We start from the raw sequence: 14,595 nt of genomic DNA on the forward strand, positions 1-14,595 counted from the left end.
CAACATCTCTTCATGCTAAAAACTCTCAATAAACTAGGTATTGATGGTACATATCTCAAAATAATAAGAGCTATTTATGACAAACCCATAGCCATGTCATATTGAATGGGCAAAAACTGGAAGCATTCCTTTTGAAAACCGGCACAAGACAAGGATGCCCTCTCTCACCACTCCTACTCACATAGTATTAAATGTTCTGGCCAGGGCAATCAGGCAGGAGAAAGAAATAATGGGTATTCAATTAGGAAAAGAGGAAATCAAATTGTCCCTGTTTGCAGATGACATGATTGTATATTTAGAAAACCCCATCGTCTCAGCACAAAATCTCCTTAAGCTGATATGCAACTTCTGCAAAGTCTCAGGATACAAAATCAATGTGCAAAAATCACAAGCATTCCTATACACCAATAACAGACAAACAGAGAGCCAAATCATGAGTGAACTCCCATTCACAATTGCTACAAAGAGAATAAAATACCTAGGAATCCAACTTACAAGGGCCATGAAGGACGTCTTCAAGGAGAACTACAAACCCCTGCTCAACAAAATAAAGGAGGACACAAACAAATGGAAGAACATTCCATGCTCATAGAGAGGAAGAATCAATATCGTGAAAATGGCCATACTGCCCAAGGTAATTTATAGATTCAATGCCATCCCCATCAAGCTACCAATGACTTTCTTCACAGTATTGGAAAAAACTGCTTTAAAGTTCATATGGATCCAAAAAAGAGCCTTATTGACAAGAAAATTCTAAGCAAAAAGAACAATGCTGGAGGCATCACACTATGTGACTTCAAAGTATACTACAAGGCTGCAGTAACCAAAATAGCATGGTACTGGTACCAAAACAGATATATAGACCAGTAGAACAGAACAGAGGCCTTGGAAATAACAGCACACACTTACAACCATCTGATCTATGACAAACCTGACAAAAACAAGCAATGGGGAAAGGATTCCCTAATTAATAAATGGTGCTGGAAAAACTGGCTAGCCATATGTACAAAGCTGAAAATGAATCCCTTCCTTACACCTCTTACAAAAATTAATTCAAAATGGATTAAAGACTTAAATGTTAGACCTAAAATCATAAAAACCCTAGAAGAAAACCTAGGCAATACCATTCAGGACATAGGCATGGGCAAGGACTTCATGACTAAAACACTAAAAGCAATGGCAACAAAAGCCAAAATAGACAAATGGGATCTAATTAAAGAGCTTCTGCATGGCAAAAGAAACTACCATCAGAGTGAACAGGCTACCTACAAAATAGGAGAAAATTTTTGCAATCTATCCATCTGACAAGGGGCTAATATCCAGAATACACAAAGAACTTAAATTTATAAGAAGAAAATAAACAATCCCATCAAAAACTGGGCAAAGGATTTAAACAGACACTTCTCAAAAGAAGACATTTATGTGGCCAACAGACACATGAAAAAATGCTCTTCATCATTGGCCATCAGAGAAATGCAAATCAAAACCACAATGAGATACCATCTCACACCAGTTAGAATAGCGATCATTAAAAAGTCAGGAAACAACAGATTCTGGAGAGGATGTGGAGAAATAGGAATGCTTTTACACTGTTGGTAGGAGTGTAAAAAGTTCAACCATTGTGGAAGACAGTGTGGCAATTTCTCAAGGATCTAGAACCAGAAATACCATTTGACCCAGCGATCTCATTACTGGGTATATTCCCAAAGTATTAAAAATCATGCTACTATAAAGACACATGCACACATATGTTTATTGCGGCACTATTCACAATAGCAAAGACTTGGAACCAACCCAAATGGCCATCAATAATAGACTGGATTAATAAAATGTGGCACATATACACCATGGAATACTATGCAGCCATAAAAAATGATGAGTTTGTGTCCTTTGCAGGGACATGGATGAAGCTGGAAACCATCATTCTCAGCAAACTATCACAAGGACACAAAACCAAACATTGCATGTCCTCACTCATAGGTGGGAATTGAACAATGAGAACACTTGGACACAGGGCAGAGAACATCACACAACAGGACCTGTAGGGGGTGGGGGGTTGGGGGAGAGATAGCAATAGGAGGAATGCCTAAAGTAAGTGACGAGTTGATGGGTGCAGCAAACCAACATGCTACACATATACCTATGTAACAAATCTGCACGTTGTGCACATGTACCCTAGAACTTAAAGTATATATATAAAAAAAGACCCACTTCTTTTTTTGTAAGGTGAGTTTCTGAAGGTGCAAATACCTCAGTGAAGTTAAAGCCCTTTTCATAGTCTACAGACATCTGGGCTAAGCTCCCTCTAGACCTATCCTTTCCCCAGATCTTCATGCAGAAAAGTGAAAGACTGGTCCGTGTGGAGATAAGGAAGGAAAGCATCTCGCTTTCCAGCAAACATCAATCAGACACAGATGGGATGGAGCCAGAAGCCCTTTAAAGCTCTGGTGTGGGGAGAGAAAATAGAGACCCTCCCCCTTCAACCCCCATCATTTCTGAGGGCATCATTTTCTCCCTCCACTTGCCAAGACAGCTCTGAAAATTCCCATAGCACTGTTGCCCTCCTCTGGCAATGTTGCAAATGGTTTCAGTAACTATACCAGTTAGGTTTCAGAAAGTTCTATGAAAAAACCTAGCATACAGTTCAACCCTTTTCCTGTCTTATTCTCCCCATCAGATTAATACTTAAACGTCCTCTGGAAGGGGGAGAGTGGAAGGTCACAGACCTTTAAGCTGTGATCTATGACCTGAACTCCATCTCTCTCTTTTCCCAAACTCATCTCCATATAAATTTTGTTTTGGGAAGTCCGAAACTGGGTGTCCTGTTTCCTAGTAGATATTAAACCACTTGAACGCAGGGATTGTGCCTTTCAGATGTAGTAATCCCTGATAGACCCAGCACAGCACTTTGCAGCAATATTTGTTGAATGGTGCCAGTTAGGTGTATATTTTTTTTAAGCTAGTGGTCCTATCATTCAACCAAATCTTAGGCTAACAAAAAATCCTTTTAAATGAACCAAAATGCCCAGTGTGGTCTAGAGTAAGAGACCTATTTCTTTTTTCCCCATGTCATTTTTACAAATTAGAAATTTGACCTGCAATCTCAAATGTGTGCTTAAAAATGCTTTATGCTATTGGAACTACTGTTTTCCTTTTTCATTTATCTGTTTATTCCTTTATTCAAATACAAGATTTTTGCCCCTCTATTAAGTAAAACCCAGAGGTTGAGGTTGGCATTCAATTACCAGGACTGAACTTCAAAACTCGGCTCTTTGGGTAATAATCCACACCAGACTGGGCAGAGCCATCCCGTGTGCTGCAGCGAACCTTGGAGGTCCTGTTCTGATCCCCTCTGCGGATCACCTTGATGTTCAGAATTGCAATGGCATCTGGGCCTGCGGGTTCCCGGATTTGGTATGCAGCTTCTTCAAACTCAATGGTGGGGGCTAAGGAAACGTGATTAGGAAAACAAGAGCCAGTTAGAATAGCACAAAGGATTCAGACTTCCAGGAAAACACCTTATAATGACAAGAGGAAATTGTTCACATTAGTTAACAATATGAAGGCAAAATGGCTTGCAGTCATAAAACTCAATCAGTATTTACTGTTAAACAATGCTTTGGAAAAAGATATTTATTTGTGATTCTGCAGGAGTTATGTCTCACACGTTCCTTATTAAAAACAATATAATGGGTAGAATTATTTGTAGCGACTTTGAAATTCATGATGTCCAAGTTTCCGTCTCAGCACTACAGCTCACAGAATGTTTTAAAATTTGAACAGTTTATCAAGGGACTGAGACATAGTAGGCCCTAGACAAATACCTATCACATAAATCAACTTTTCATTCATGAGATATGAATTTCAGAGGTTTATAATTTATCTCATTTACATACTACTTAAATTTACCAAGTCCACCCCTCACCTCTGGTCCTTTGGACCCCCTCCTCTTAGTGCTCTCACCTCCCCATCCTCAGCTTTTCCTAATTTCCCACAAGCTATATAGGTAAGTATGGGTCCTTTCAGCGACTGGCTACAAGGATAATTCAGGAACACAAGATTTCCTAATGGAATCCTGTTGCTAGGAAATTATTAATAATATATTCAACCTGGGCAACATAGTGAGACCTCATCTCTACAGATAAATTAAAAAATTAGCCAGGCATGGTGGCACATGCCTGTGGTCGCAGCTACTCAGGACGTTGAGGTGGGAGAATCATTTGAGCCCTGGTGGTCGAGGCTACAGTGAGCCATAATTGCCCCACTGCACTCCAGCCTGGGTGGCAAAGCAAAACTCCATATCAAATAAATAAATAAGATAATATATTGATTTTTACCAAAAAATTCAAATCATGCCTTATTTTCTATTATACCTCATGGGGAAGGGTGGGGTGGTGGTAGAGAGAGATTAAAAGATGGAAAAATTGAGAGTAATAACTTTTATACCATTTTGAGTATATCATAGAATATGGCAGAAATTTCTACTTTCTTTTTTTTGAGACAGAGTCTCACTCTCTCGCCCAGGCTGGAGTGCAGTGGCGCGATCTCAGCTCACTGCAAGCTCCGCTTCCCGGGTTCACGTCATTCTCCTGCCTCAGCCTCCCGAGGAGCTGCACTACGCCTAACTTTTTGTATTTTTAGTAGAGACGGGGTTTCACTGTGTTAGCCAGGATGGTCTCGATTCCTGACCTCGTGATCGGCCTCCCAAAGTGCTGGGATTACAGGCGTGAGCCTCTGCACCCGGCCAGAAAGCTCTACTTTTTATATTTATTTCCCTTTCTTTCCCTCTCGGAAAGTCAAATCTTTCTTACTGTAGAAGATGAGCCTCATTTGAGGTTTTATAGTTTTTAATAAGAATGCTCTTTGAAACCTAGGAGGGTCACTGCAGCACAGCATAAATCTTTTTTCTTTGAGACAGGAGTTTCCTTCTTGTTGCCCACGCTGGAGTGCAATGGCCTGATCTCGGCTCACCGCAACTTCCGCCTCCCGGGTTTGAGCGATTCTCCTGCCTCAGCCTCCTGAGTAGCTGAGATTACAGGTGCATGCCACCACGCCTGGCTAATTCTGTATTTTTTGTAGAGACAGGGTTTCTCCATGCTGGTCAGACTGATCTTGAACTCCCGACCTCAGGTGATCGATCCACCTGCCTTGGCCTCCCAAAGTGCTGGGATTACAAGTCTGAGCCACTGCACCCGCCCTTTTTTAAAATTATACTTTAGGTTCTGGGATAAATGTGCAGAACATGGGATGTGCAGAACATGCAGATTTGTTACAAGCCACATGTGCCATCAACCTGTCACATACATTAAGTATTTCTCCTAATGCTATCCCTCCCCTAGCTCCCCATCCCTCTCCCCGTGTCCATGTGTTCTCATTGTTCATCTCCCACTTATGAGAGAGAACATGCAGTGTTTGGTTGTCTGTTCTCGTGTTAGTTGCAGCAGAGTATAAATCTTATTTCCCTGAGCCTCAATGATGGGTTTTCTGTGTACCTGGGAGAGGTTCACTTTGGGATCTGAACTTGAGTCTCCCGGAGTCAAGGACTAATTCAACTTCAAGACTGGAGTTTTTTATTTTATCCAATGTCCAAGTTAGTTACTGATTTTTCACTAGGAACCCTAAGAGTCACTGAGACTCTTAGAGTAGTTAGTGATACTTAAGAGTATAGATTCCAGAATCAGACAGAATGAAGTTCACACCCAGGTTTGCGGTTTGCAGCTGTGTAACTAAGAGTACAAATTATACAGCTTTGCTGAGGTTCAGTTTCTTTATTCAAAATATGGAAATAATAGTGCCAACCTCAATAAATTCCTGCCACTATCAAATAAGATAATAAAATATGCTTAGCATAGTTCTTGGTATGCCGTATTCAATAAAAACAGCTACCACTATTTGTAATATTATTATCCATTCACTCATTAAAATATCTCTCTTAGTGAAACAATTATGTCGCAGTTTGAAACAGGTTTTGTCTTCCTTGGTGACTGGGTCATTCTTGGCTAACACTTGACTATAGAGCTTAAGGATTTTTTTAGGTTAGTAGGCCAAATCAATTAGAGAGAAGAAACCTGAAAAATTAGACTTTTCCAGGAAGGTGGCAGTGTTTTAAATCAGTTCATTGGATTCCACTGATTCCAACTGTATTTCCAGTCCTGCTCCTGAACTGCAGTGACTTAAATGGTTTTTATTTTCTGTCTTAGCATTTCTGTCTCAGCTTTTAACCACAATCATTCTGTATCTCCTAGCACTGTGGTAGGGAATAATGATATTAAAAATACCTATGAATTTTTTGGACCTCTGTAGAGGGAGATCATTTGCTATCAACATTTTATATAAATATTCAGAGACTGTTATCAGTAGGCGTTCTTAAAGCACTTTTATTTTTCAAAACACTAATAATTAGTTAAACATCAGTTTATGTTCCCTCAACCTAAGAGTAACTAAAGATAATTTCTTCTGTTACCATCTTCATCATTGGATATGGTGATGGTGGCCATGTTATTCTTTCCAATTCTAGCTCCACTCCAGTGGTTTCCAAGAGGAAGCCCGAGGTAGACCCTGAACTGTTCGTCTGGCTCAAACATGGAGTCATCGTGGATATAGACCGTACAGTTCTTCACCTAGAGTCAATGGGACAAGACAGATTAAAATTTGCGGCAAGATATCAGTGACTTGCTTGGTTTTCCTAGAAAATTATTTTTCTTCTTTATTGCATCAAAAAGTCAACACAAATTCAAAAGGATCCAGTTTTATTTGTAAAACAAAATGTTCAAATTTAACAGTTCATGCTTCAGAGGGACCTACCTATATGTAAAGACTTGTATTGACACATGCCAAGTCATTTTTAATTACTGGAGATGAATTATGAAAAACAAGATCAACAAAACAACCCACTAAAAAGCATATGTAGAACATCTGTGTGCTTTCCCACATTTCTTCTGGGCTGCTTAATACATTTTCACATATTAAAATAGGTAGATTTCTGATGACGAGGGTTTAACATACTGATTAAACTTTCTGGAGAGCTGAGTAACACTTCTTTTCCTTTGTAAAAATTGAAGCCTTATAAGGAAATCAGAAAGGCTTTGTGTTAGGCTAAAGATACCTTTAAATGCTAGAGAATTTTCAAATCTGCTGCCAAATGATATCTCATCTGAAAACTGCTGAGTACAGAAACTCTGAGACCACAATCTAAATCCCTGTTTGATGGAAAAAAACCAAGTGTTTCTCAACAGAATATTCCCTACTGAGGACTGTATTTTTGAGAAAATGTAAAATATGGTCAAAACATTTCAGATAACACAGCAGCCTCAATGGTAGAGTCACGTGATGCGAAGGAGGATATTTTTAGTTGGATCATTTTAAATTCACTATTCTAACATGTTGCAAAGGATACATGAGTAGAGAGAAGTTTCACTCTCACACTTCCTAAGTCACACTAAATGGTGAGAGAATATCCCAGTGAACATTTATATGTGACTTGCTAACCTGATTTTAAGTCCCCGAAGAATGTTTTTTTTTCGTCTACCACATCTTTTGTATAAGAATTCCTTATAGAAAGCATGAAGTTTGCAGTGACTCTTTAGATCTTAAAAAAAAAGTTAGTGAATGACAAGTTTCAAAGCATATGCTTAGCAAGCAAAATAATAATAATAATAATAAAGCTTCTAAAATGTGCTTAAGAATAATGATAGATTGTTGTGTGGGTAACACAGATTACTAGACTGTATTTTCTTTATAATTTTATTAAATTAAAAACTACTTCTTGGATAAGCAGAGGATTCTCTTTTGAACTGAAAACAAATACAGACATGTAGACTCAAATCTGAAGATGGTATCTGTAGTATATTTATGTGTTTTAAACACATTTCAACCTGTCACCAGTAAAATTCCCATAAAATATATAAATAAGACAGTCTTTTATGAGTCGTAAATGTGTAAATGTCATGAGTGCTCCAAAGAAGGAAGCTATCACTTTTATTTTTGTAGTAATGATGAACCGAGGAAGAATCTAGGGTGATCTGTGATGGTTATATTTTATGCTAAACTTCAAAAGACTAATCATGAGGCAAAAACTGGATACATTTGATTATTTCAAAATTGAAGACTTCTGGTCAGCTAAGAACACCATAATCAAAGGTAACAAATAAGTGAGAGAAAAATAAAAGGTGTTATTAATACCTAAAATGTCTAAAACTGGCAAGGAATTAATATTTGGGAAATATAAGAAAGTACTACAAATCAGTGAGTAAAAGATAATACAATGAAATAAGAAACAAAGGACAAAAATAAGCTTATATGCTTATTGGAAACCCAATAAGCTAACAAGCATATAAAGGTTAGTACTTAAAGAATTACAAATTAAAATGAGATATAATGTTATACCTATTAAATTAGCAAAAATTCAAAAGATAAGTAATGCTACGTTTTGAAGAGAATATAGGGTGATAACTACCCTCATGCACTTCTAGTGACATTCTAGAAAGTATTCCAACACAAGGTTTTCAAATTAAGTATATGCATGTCCTGTAGTTTATAATTTTGCTCCTGATTATATATCCAAGAAAATTCTCATTCAAGTCTATAAGTGGACATGTATGAGGATGTGCACTGAAGCATTATTTGTGATGACAGGTGTCAGGAAGCTGGTGGGTGTGATCACTGAGATTCCTCACTGTCTCTTGCTAAGAGTGTATGGATAAAATATTACAGACACATGCTGATAAATATTTGTCCCCTCCATATCTCCTATTGAAATTTGATCCCCGATTATTGGAAGTGGGGCCTGGTGGAAGATGTTTGGGTGATAGGGACAGTTCTCTCATGAATGGCTTGGTGCCATTCTCACAGGGTTGAGTGAATTCTCTTAATTCCCATGAGATATGGTAGTTAATAAGAGTCTGACCCTTCCCTACCCTCTGTCTTTCCTCCCTCTCGCCATGTGATGATGCCTGCTCCCCTTTCTCTTCTGTCATGAGTGGTAGCTTCCTGAAGCCCTCACCAGAAGCAGATGCTGGCACCATGTTTCTTGTATAGCCTGCAGACCTGTGAGCCAAATAAACCCCTTTTCTTTATGAACTACCCAGCCTCAGGTATTCCTTTATAGCAATGCAAATGGACTAAGACATATAGCATAAAATATCATGTAACAGTTAGAAGCAACCAATTACACGTACACCTAAACAACACAGACAGATCTCAAAATATCGCTGAGTGGAAACAGTAAAAGATGAAAAAAGAGGACAATAGCAATTTTAGAAATTAAAACTGTATACATAAAACAATAAGCATTTCTTAAGAAGAAATACAAGTGAACAGATACATATTAAACACAATAGATTGATGAGCAGGGAAAAGAATGTGGCTGGAGAGTGGAGGTAAAATAAAATGAATAAAAAAAAAACAAAAGTAAGAGAAGGGCTTAGTATTAACCAATGAGGATGTGTGCCTTGAACCAAGGGATACAATTGACTCAATCATCTGAAACTGAGATTTTAAAATGGGGAAAATGTGATTCTGATTCAATACACAGTTTTGACATACACTGAGGTTGCAGGCTTTAATTCTGGTGCAGCCATGTTTGCTAGTGAGTTTTTTTTTTTTTTTCTTGTTATTATACTTTAAGTTCTAGGATACATGTGCAGAACATGCAGGTTTGTTACATAGGTATACATGTGCCATGGTGGTTTGCTGCACCCATCAACCCGTCATCTAAATTAGGTATTCTTCCTAATACTATCCCTCCCCTAACCCCCCACCACCCAGACAGGCCCTGGCATGTGATGTTCCCCTCTCTGGGTCCATGTGTTCCCATTGTTTAACTCCCACTTATGAGTCAGAATATGTGGTGTTTGGTTTTCTGTTCCTGTGTTAGTTTGCTGAGAATGATGGTTTCCAGCTTCATCCGTGTCCCTGGAAAGGGCATGAACTCATCTTTTTCTTTGTTATAGCTGCATAGCACTCCATGGTGTATGTGTGGCACAGTTTCTTTATCCAGTCTATCATTGATGGGCATTTGGGTTGGTTCACAGTCTTTGCTATTGTGAACAGTGCTGCAATAAACATATGCATGCATGTGTCTTTATAGTAGAAAGATTTATAATTCTTTGCGTATATACCCAATAATGGGATTGCTGGGCCAAATCGTATTTCTGGTTCTAGATCCTTGAGGAATTACCACCCTGTCTTCCACAATGGTTGAACTAATTTACACTCCCACGAACAATGTAAAAGCGTTCCTGTTTCTCCACATCCTCTCCAGAATCTGTTGTTTCCTGACTTTTTAATGATCGCTATTCTAACTGGCAAGAGATGGTATCTCCTTGTGGTTTTGATTTGCATTTCTCTAATGACCAGTGATGAAGAGCTTTTCTTTTTTCATTTGTTGGCCACATAAATGTCTTCTTTTGAGAAGTGTCTGTTCATATCCTTTGTCTACTTTTTGATGGGGTTGTTTTTTCCTTGTAAATTTGTTTAAGTTTCTTGTAGATTCTGGATATTAGCCCTTTGTCAGATGGATAGATTGCAAACATTTTCTCCCATTCTGTAGGTTGCCTGTTCACTCTGATGATAGCTTCTTTTGCTGTGTAGAAGCTCTTTTGTTCAATTAGATCCCATTTGTCAATTTTGGCTTTTGTTGCCATTGCTTTTGGTGTTTTAGTCATGAAGTCCTTGCCCATGCCTATGTCCTGAATGGTATTGCCTAGGTTTTCTTCTAGGGTTTTTATGGTTTCAGGTCTTACGTTTAAGTCTTCAATCCATCTTGAGTTAATTTTTGTATAAGGTGTAAGGAAGGGGTCCAGTTTCAGTTTTCTGCATATGGCTAGCCAGTTTTCCCAACACTATTAAATAGGGAATCCTTTCCCCGTTGCTTGTTTTCATCAGGTTTGTCAAAGATCAGATGGTTGTAGATGTGTGGCATTATTTCTGAAACCTCTGTTCTGTTCCATTGGTCTATATCTCTGTTTTGGTACCAGTACCATGCTGTTTTGGTTACTGTACACTTGTAGTATAGTTTGAAGTCAGGTAGTGTGATGCCTCCAGCTTTGCTCTTTTTGCTTAGGATTGTCTTGGCTATATGGGCTCTTTTATGGTTCCATATGAAATCTAAAGTAGTTTTTTCTAATTCTGTGAAGAATGTCAATGGTAGCTTGATGGGGATAGCAAGGAATCTATAAATTACTTTGTGCAGTATGGCTATTTTCATGATATTGATTCTTCCTATCCATGAGCATGGAATATTTTTCCATTTGTTTGTGTCCTCTCTTATTTCCTCGAGCAGTGGTTTGTAGCTCTCCTTGAAGACGTCCTTCATGTCCCTTGTAAGATGTATTCCTAGGTATTTTATTCTCTTTGTAGCAATTGTGAATGGGAGTTCACTCATGATTTGGCTCTCTGTTTGTCTGTTATTGTTGTATAGGAATGTTTGTGGTTTTTGCACATTGATTTTGTATCCTGAGATTTTACTGAAGTTGCTTATCAGCTTAAGGAGATTTTGTGCTGAGATGATGGGGTTTTCTAAATATACAATCATGTCATCTACAAAAAGAGACAATTTGACTTCCTCTCTTCCTATTTGAATACTGTTTATTTCTTTCTCTTGCCTGATTGCCCTAGCCAGAACATTTAATACTATGTTGAATAGGAGTGGTGAGAGAGTGCATTCTTGTCGTGTGCAGATTTTCAAAGGGAATGCTTCCAGCTTTTGCCCATTCAATATGATATTGGCTATGGGTTTATCAGAAATAGCTCTTATTATTTTGAGATATGTTCCATCAATACCTAGTTTATTGAGAGTTTTTATCCTGAAAGTGTTGAATTTTATCGAAGGCCTTTTCTGCATCTATTGAGATAATCATGTGGGTTTTGTCATTGGTTCTGTTTATGTGATGGATTATGTTTATTGATTTGTGTACGTCAATCCAGCCTTGCATCCCAGGGATGGAGCTAACTTGATCATGGTGAGTAAGCTTTTTGATGTGCTGCTGGTTTCGGTTTGCCAGTATTTTATTGAGGATTTTTGCATCGATGTTCATCAGGGATGTTGGCCTGAAATTTTTTTTGCTGTGTTTCTGCCACATTTAGTTATCAGGATGATGCTGGCCTCATAAAATGAGTTAGGAAGGAGTCCCTCTTTTTCTATTGTTTGGAGTAGTTTCAGAAGTAATGGTACCAGTTCCTCTGTGTATCTCTAGTAGAATTTAGCTGCAAATCCGTCTGGTCCTGGGCTTTTTTTGGTTGGTAGTCTATTAATTACTGCCTCAATTTCAGAACTTGTTACTGGTCTATTCAAGGATTCAACTTCTTCCTGGTTTAGTCTTGAGAGGGTGTAAGTGTCCAGGCATTTATCCATTTCTTCTAGATTTCCTAGTTTATTTGCATAGAGGTGTTTATAGTATTCTCTGATGGTAGTTTGTATTTCTGTGGGATCAGTGGTGATATCTCCTTTATCAATTTTTATTGTGTTTATTTGATTATTCTCTCTTTTCTTCTTTATCAGTCTGGCTAATGGTCTATTTTGTTAATCTTTTTTTAAAAACTAGCTCCTGGATTCTTTTTTTTTTTTTTTTTTTTTTTTAAGGGTTTTTTATGTCTCTATCTCCTTCAGTTCTGTTCTGATCTTAGTTATTTCTTGTCGTCTGCTAGCTTTTGAATTTGTTTGCTCTTTCTTCTCGAGTTCTTTTTAATTGTGATGTTAGGGTGTCGATTTTAGATCTTTCCCACTTTCTCCTGTGGGCATTTAGTGCTATAAATTTCCCTCTAAACATGGCTTTAACTGTGTTCCAGGAATTCTGTTATGTTGTATTTGTTCTCATTGGTTTCAAAGAACTTATTTATTTCTGACTTAATTTCATTATTTACCCAGTAGTCATTCAGGAGCAGGTTGTTTAGTTTCCATGTAGTTGTGTGGTTTTGAGTGAGTTTCTTAATCTTGAGTTCCAGTTTGATTTCACTGTGGTCTGAGAGACTATTATGATTTCTGTTCTTTTGCATTTGCTGAGGAGTGTTTTATTTCCAATTATGTGGTCAACTTTAGAATAAGTGCAATGTGGTGCTGAGAAGAATGTATATTCTGTTGATTTGGGGTGGAAAGTTCTGTAGATGTCTATTAGGTCTGCTTCGTCGAGAGCTGAGTTCAAGTCCCGAATACTGAATATCCTTGTTAATTTTCTGTCTCTTTGATCTAATATTGACAGTGGGGTGTTAAAGTCTCCCACTATTATTGTGTTGGCGTTTACATCTCTTTGTAGGTCTCTAAGAACTTGCTTTATGAATCTGGGTGATCCTGTATTGGGTGCATATATATTTAGGAAAGTTAGCTCTTGTTGTTGCATTGATCCCTTTACCATTACGTAATGCCCTTGTCTTTTTTTATCTTTGCTGGTTTAAAGTCTGTTTCATCAGAGAGTAGGATTGCAGCCCCTGCTTTTTTTTGCTTTCCATTGGCTTTAGTAGTGAGTTTCCAGGTGCATATGCATGAGATTTCATGTACATTGTCAAGAGAATACTCTGCGGACTTGAATTTGCTCAACATCTGCCTATTTGGTCCTATACTGGGATGTATGTTTCCCTGGGACAGGGGTCCAGGTAGAGGGCTGTCTCTTGCTCTCAAAGTAACATTAGTGGAGTATATTCATCTCTAACATAGTTTGAGATTAAGAGGTGGTAACAAGAGCAGAACTCATTTGATTCTGCTAAGTTCCAAATATGTCACACATCGGCTAAACTTCTCAGCTCGACCAATGATATGTGTATTTGATTGTAAGTGGGAGCCAAAGAAGGAATAGATGGCATCATTAAAAATATTATCAATTATGGATGACCCTTGAATGACACAGGTTTGAACTGTGTTGGTGCACTCAGATATGGATTTTTTTCTGTCTCTCTACTCCTGAGACAGACCCTCCTCTCCCTCCTTCTCTTCAGCTTATTCAATATGAAGACAATGAGAATGAAGACAATGAGAATGAAGACTTTTATGATGATCCACTATTCCACTAATTGAATGGTAAATATATTTTCTCTTCCTAATATTCTCTTCTTAATAACATTTTTGTCTAGTTTATTTTGTTGTGAGAACATAGTATATGATACATATGACACATAAAAATGTGATAATCAACTATTTATTTATTGGTAGGGCTTTCAGTCAACAGTAGGTTATTAGTAGTTAAATTTTGTGTGAGTCAAAAGTTATACACAAATTTTCAACTATGTCAGGAGTTGGCACCCCTCCCCCCTGCGTTGTTCAAGGGTCAACCATAGTATGAAAATTCTGAGAATTTTTGGAATTTATATAAATGACTTCATTACAGACAAATAAAGACAAGAAGAGAATCCCATCTTTCAGCCACCAGCAATCCACTTACTTTGTCCCCTTTCAGAAATGTAATCCGTGAAGAGTCTGCATTTCGTCTCTCCTCAAAGTCCTCCATGACCTGAGCGGAATGGCTCTGAGTATAGCACCTCACTGATGACTCATAGCTCAGGTCTCCGCTCCGAGTGATAGGGACATGCAGGATACCCTCCTTCTCCTTCACTAGGAGCAAATCCTTGGCAAACTGCATGCTGGGCACTGGGTGGGCAGACAGAAAG

General features: G+C 38.1%; 1 protein-coding gene across 1 annotated transcript in view; it reads right to left on the reverse strand.

Annotated features, from left to right (window-relative positions):
* Window positions 1–14,595, reverse strand: part of FRAS1 (Fraser extracellular matrix complex subunit 1) — a 464,327-nt gene that overhangs the window by 44,094 nt on the left and 405,638 nt on the right. The window contains exons 59-61 of the mRNA XM_025384816.1: window positions 14,370–14,575; window positions 6,464–6,620; window positions 3,246–3,446 (exon numbers count right to left, since the gene is read on the reverse strand). Of these exons, the coding sequence (XP_025240601.1) occupies window positions 3,246–3,446; window positions 6,464–6,620; window positions 14,370–14,575 (564 nt within the window). The remainder of the gene's footprint in view (window positions 1–3,245; window positions 3,447–6,463; window positions 6,621–14,369; window positions 14,576–14,595) is intronic.

This window comes from Theropithecus gelada, chromosome 5 (genome assembly GCF_003255815.1).
Source record: "Theropithecus gelada isolate Dixy chromosome 5, Tgel_1.0, whole genome shotgun sequence".
In the NCBI taxonomy this organism is placed as follows: domain Eukaryota; kingdom Metazoa; phylum Chordata; class Mammalia; order Primates; family Cercopithecidae; genus Theropithecus; species Theropithecus gelada.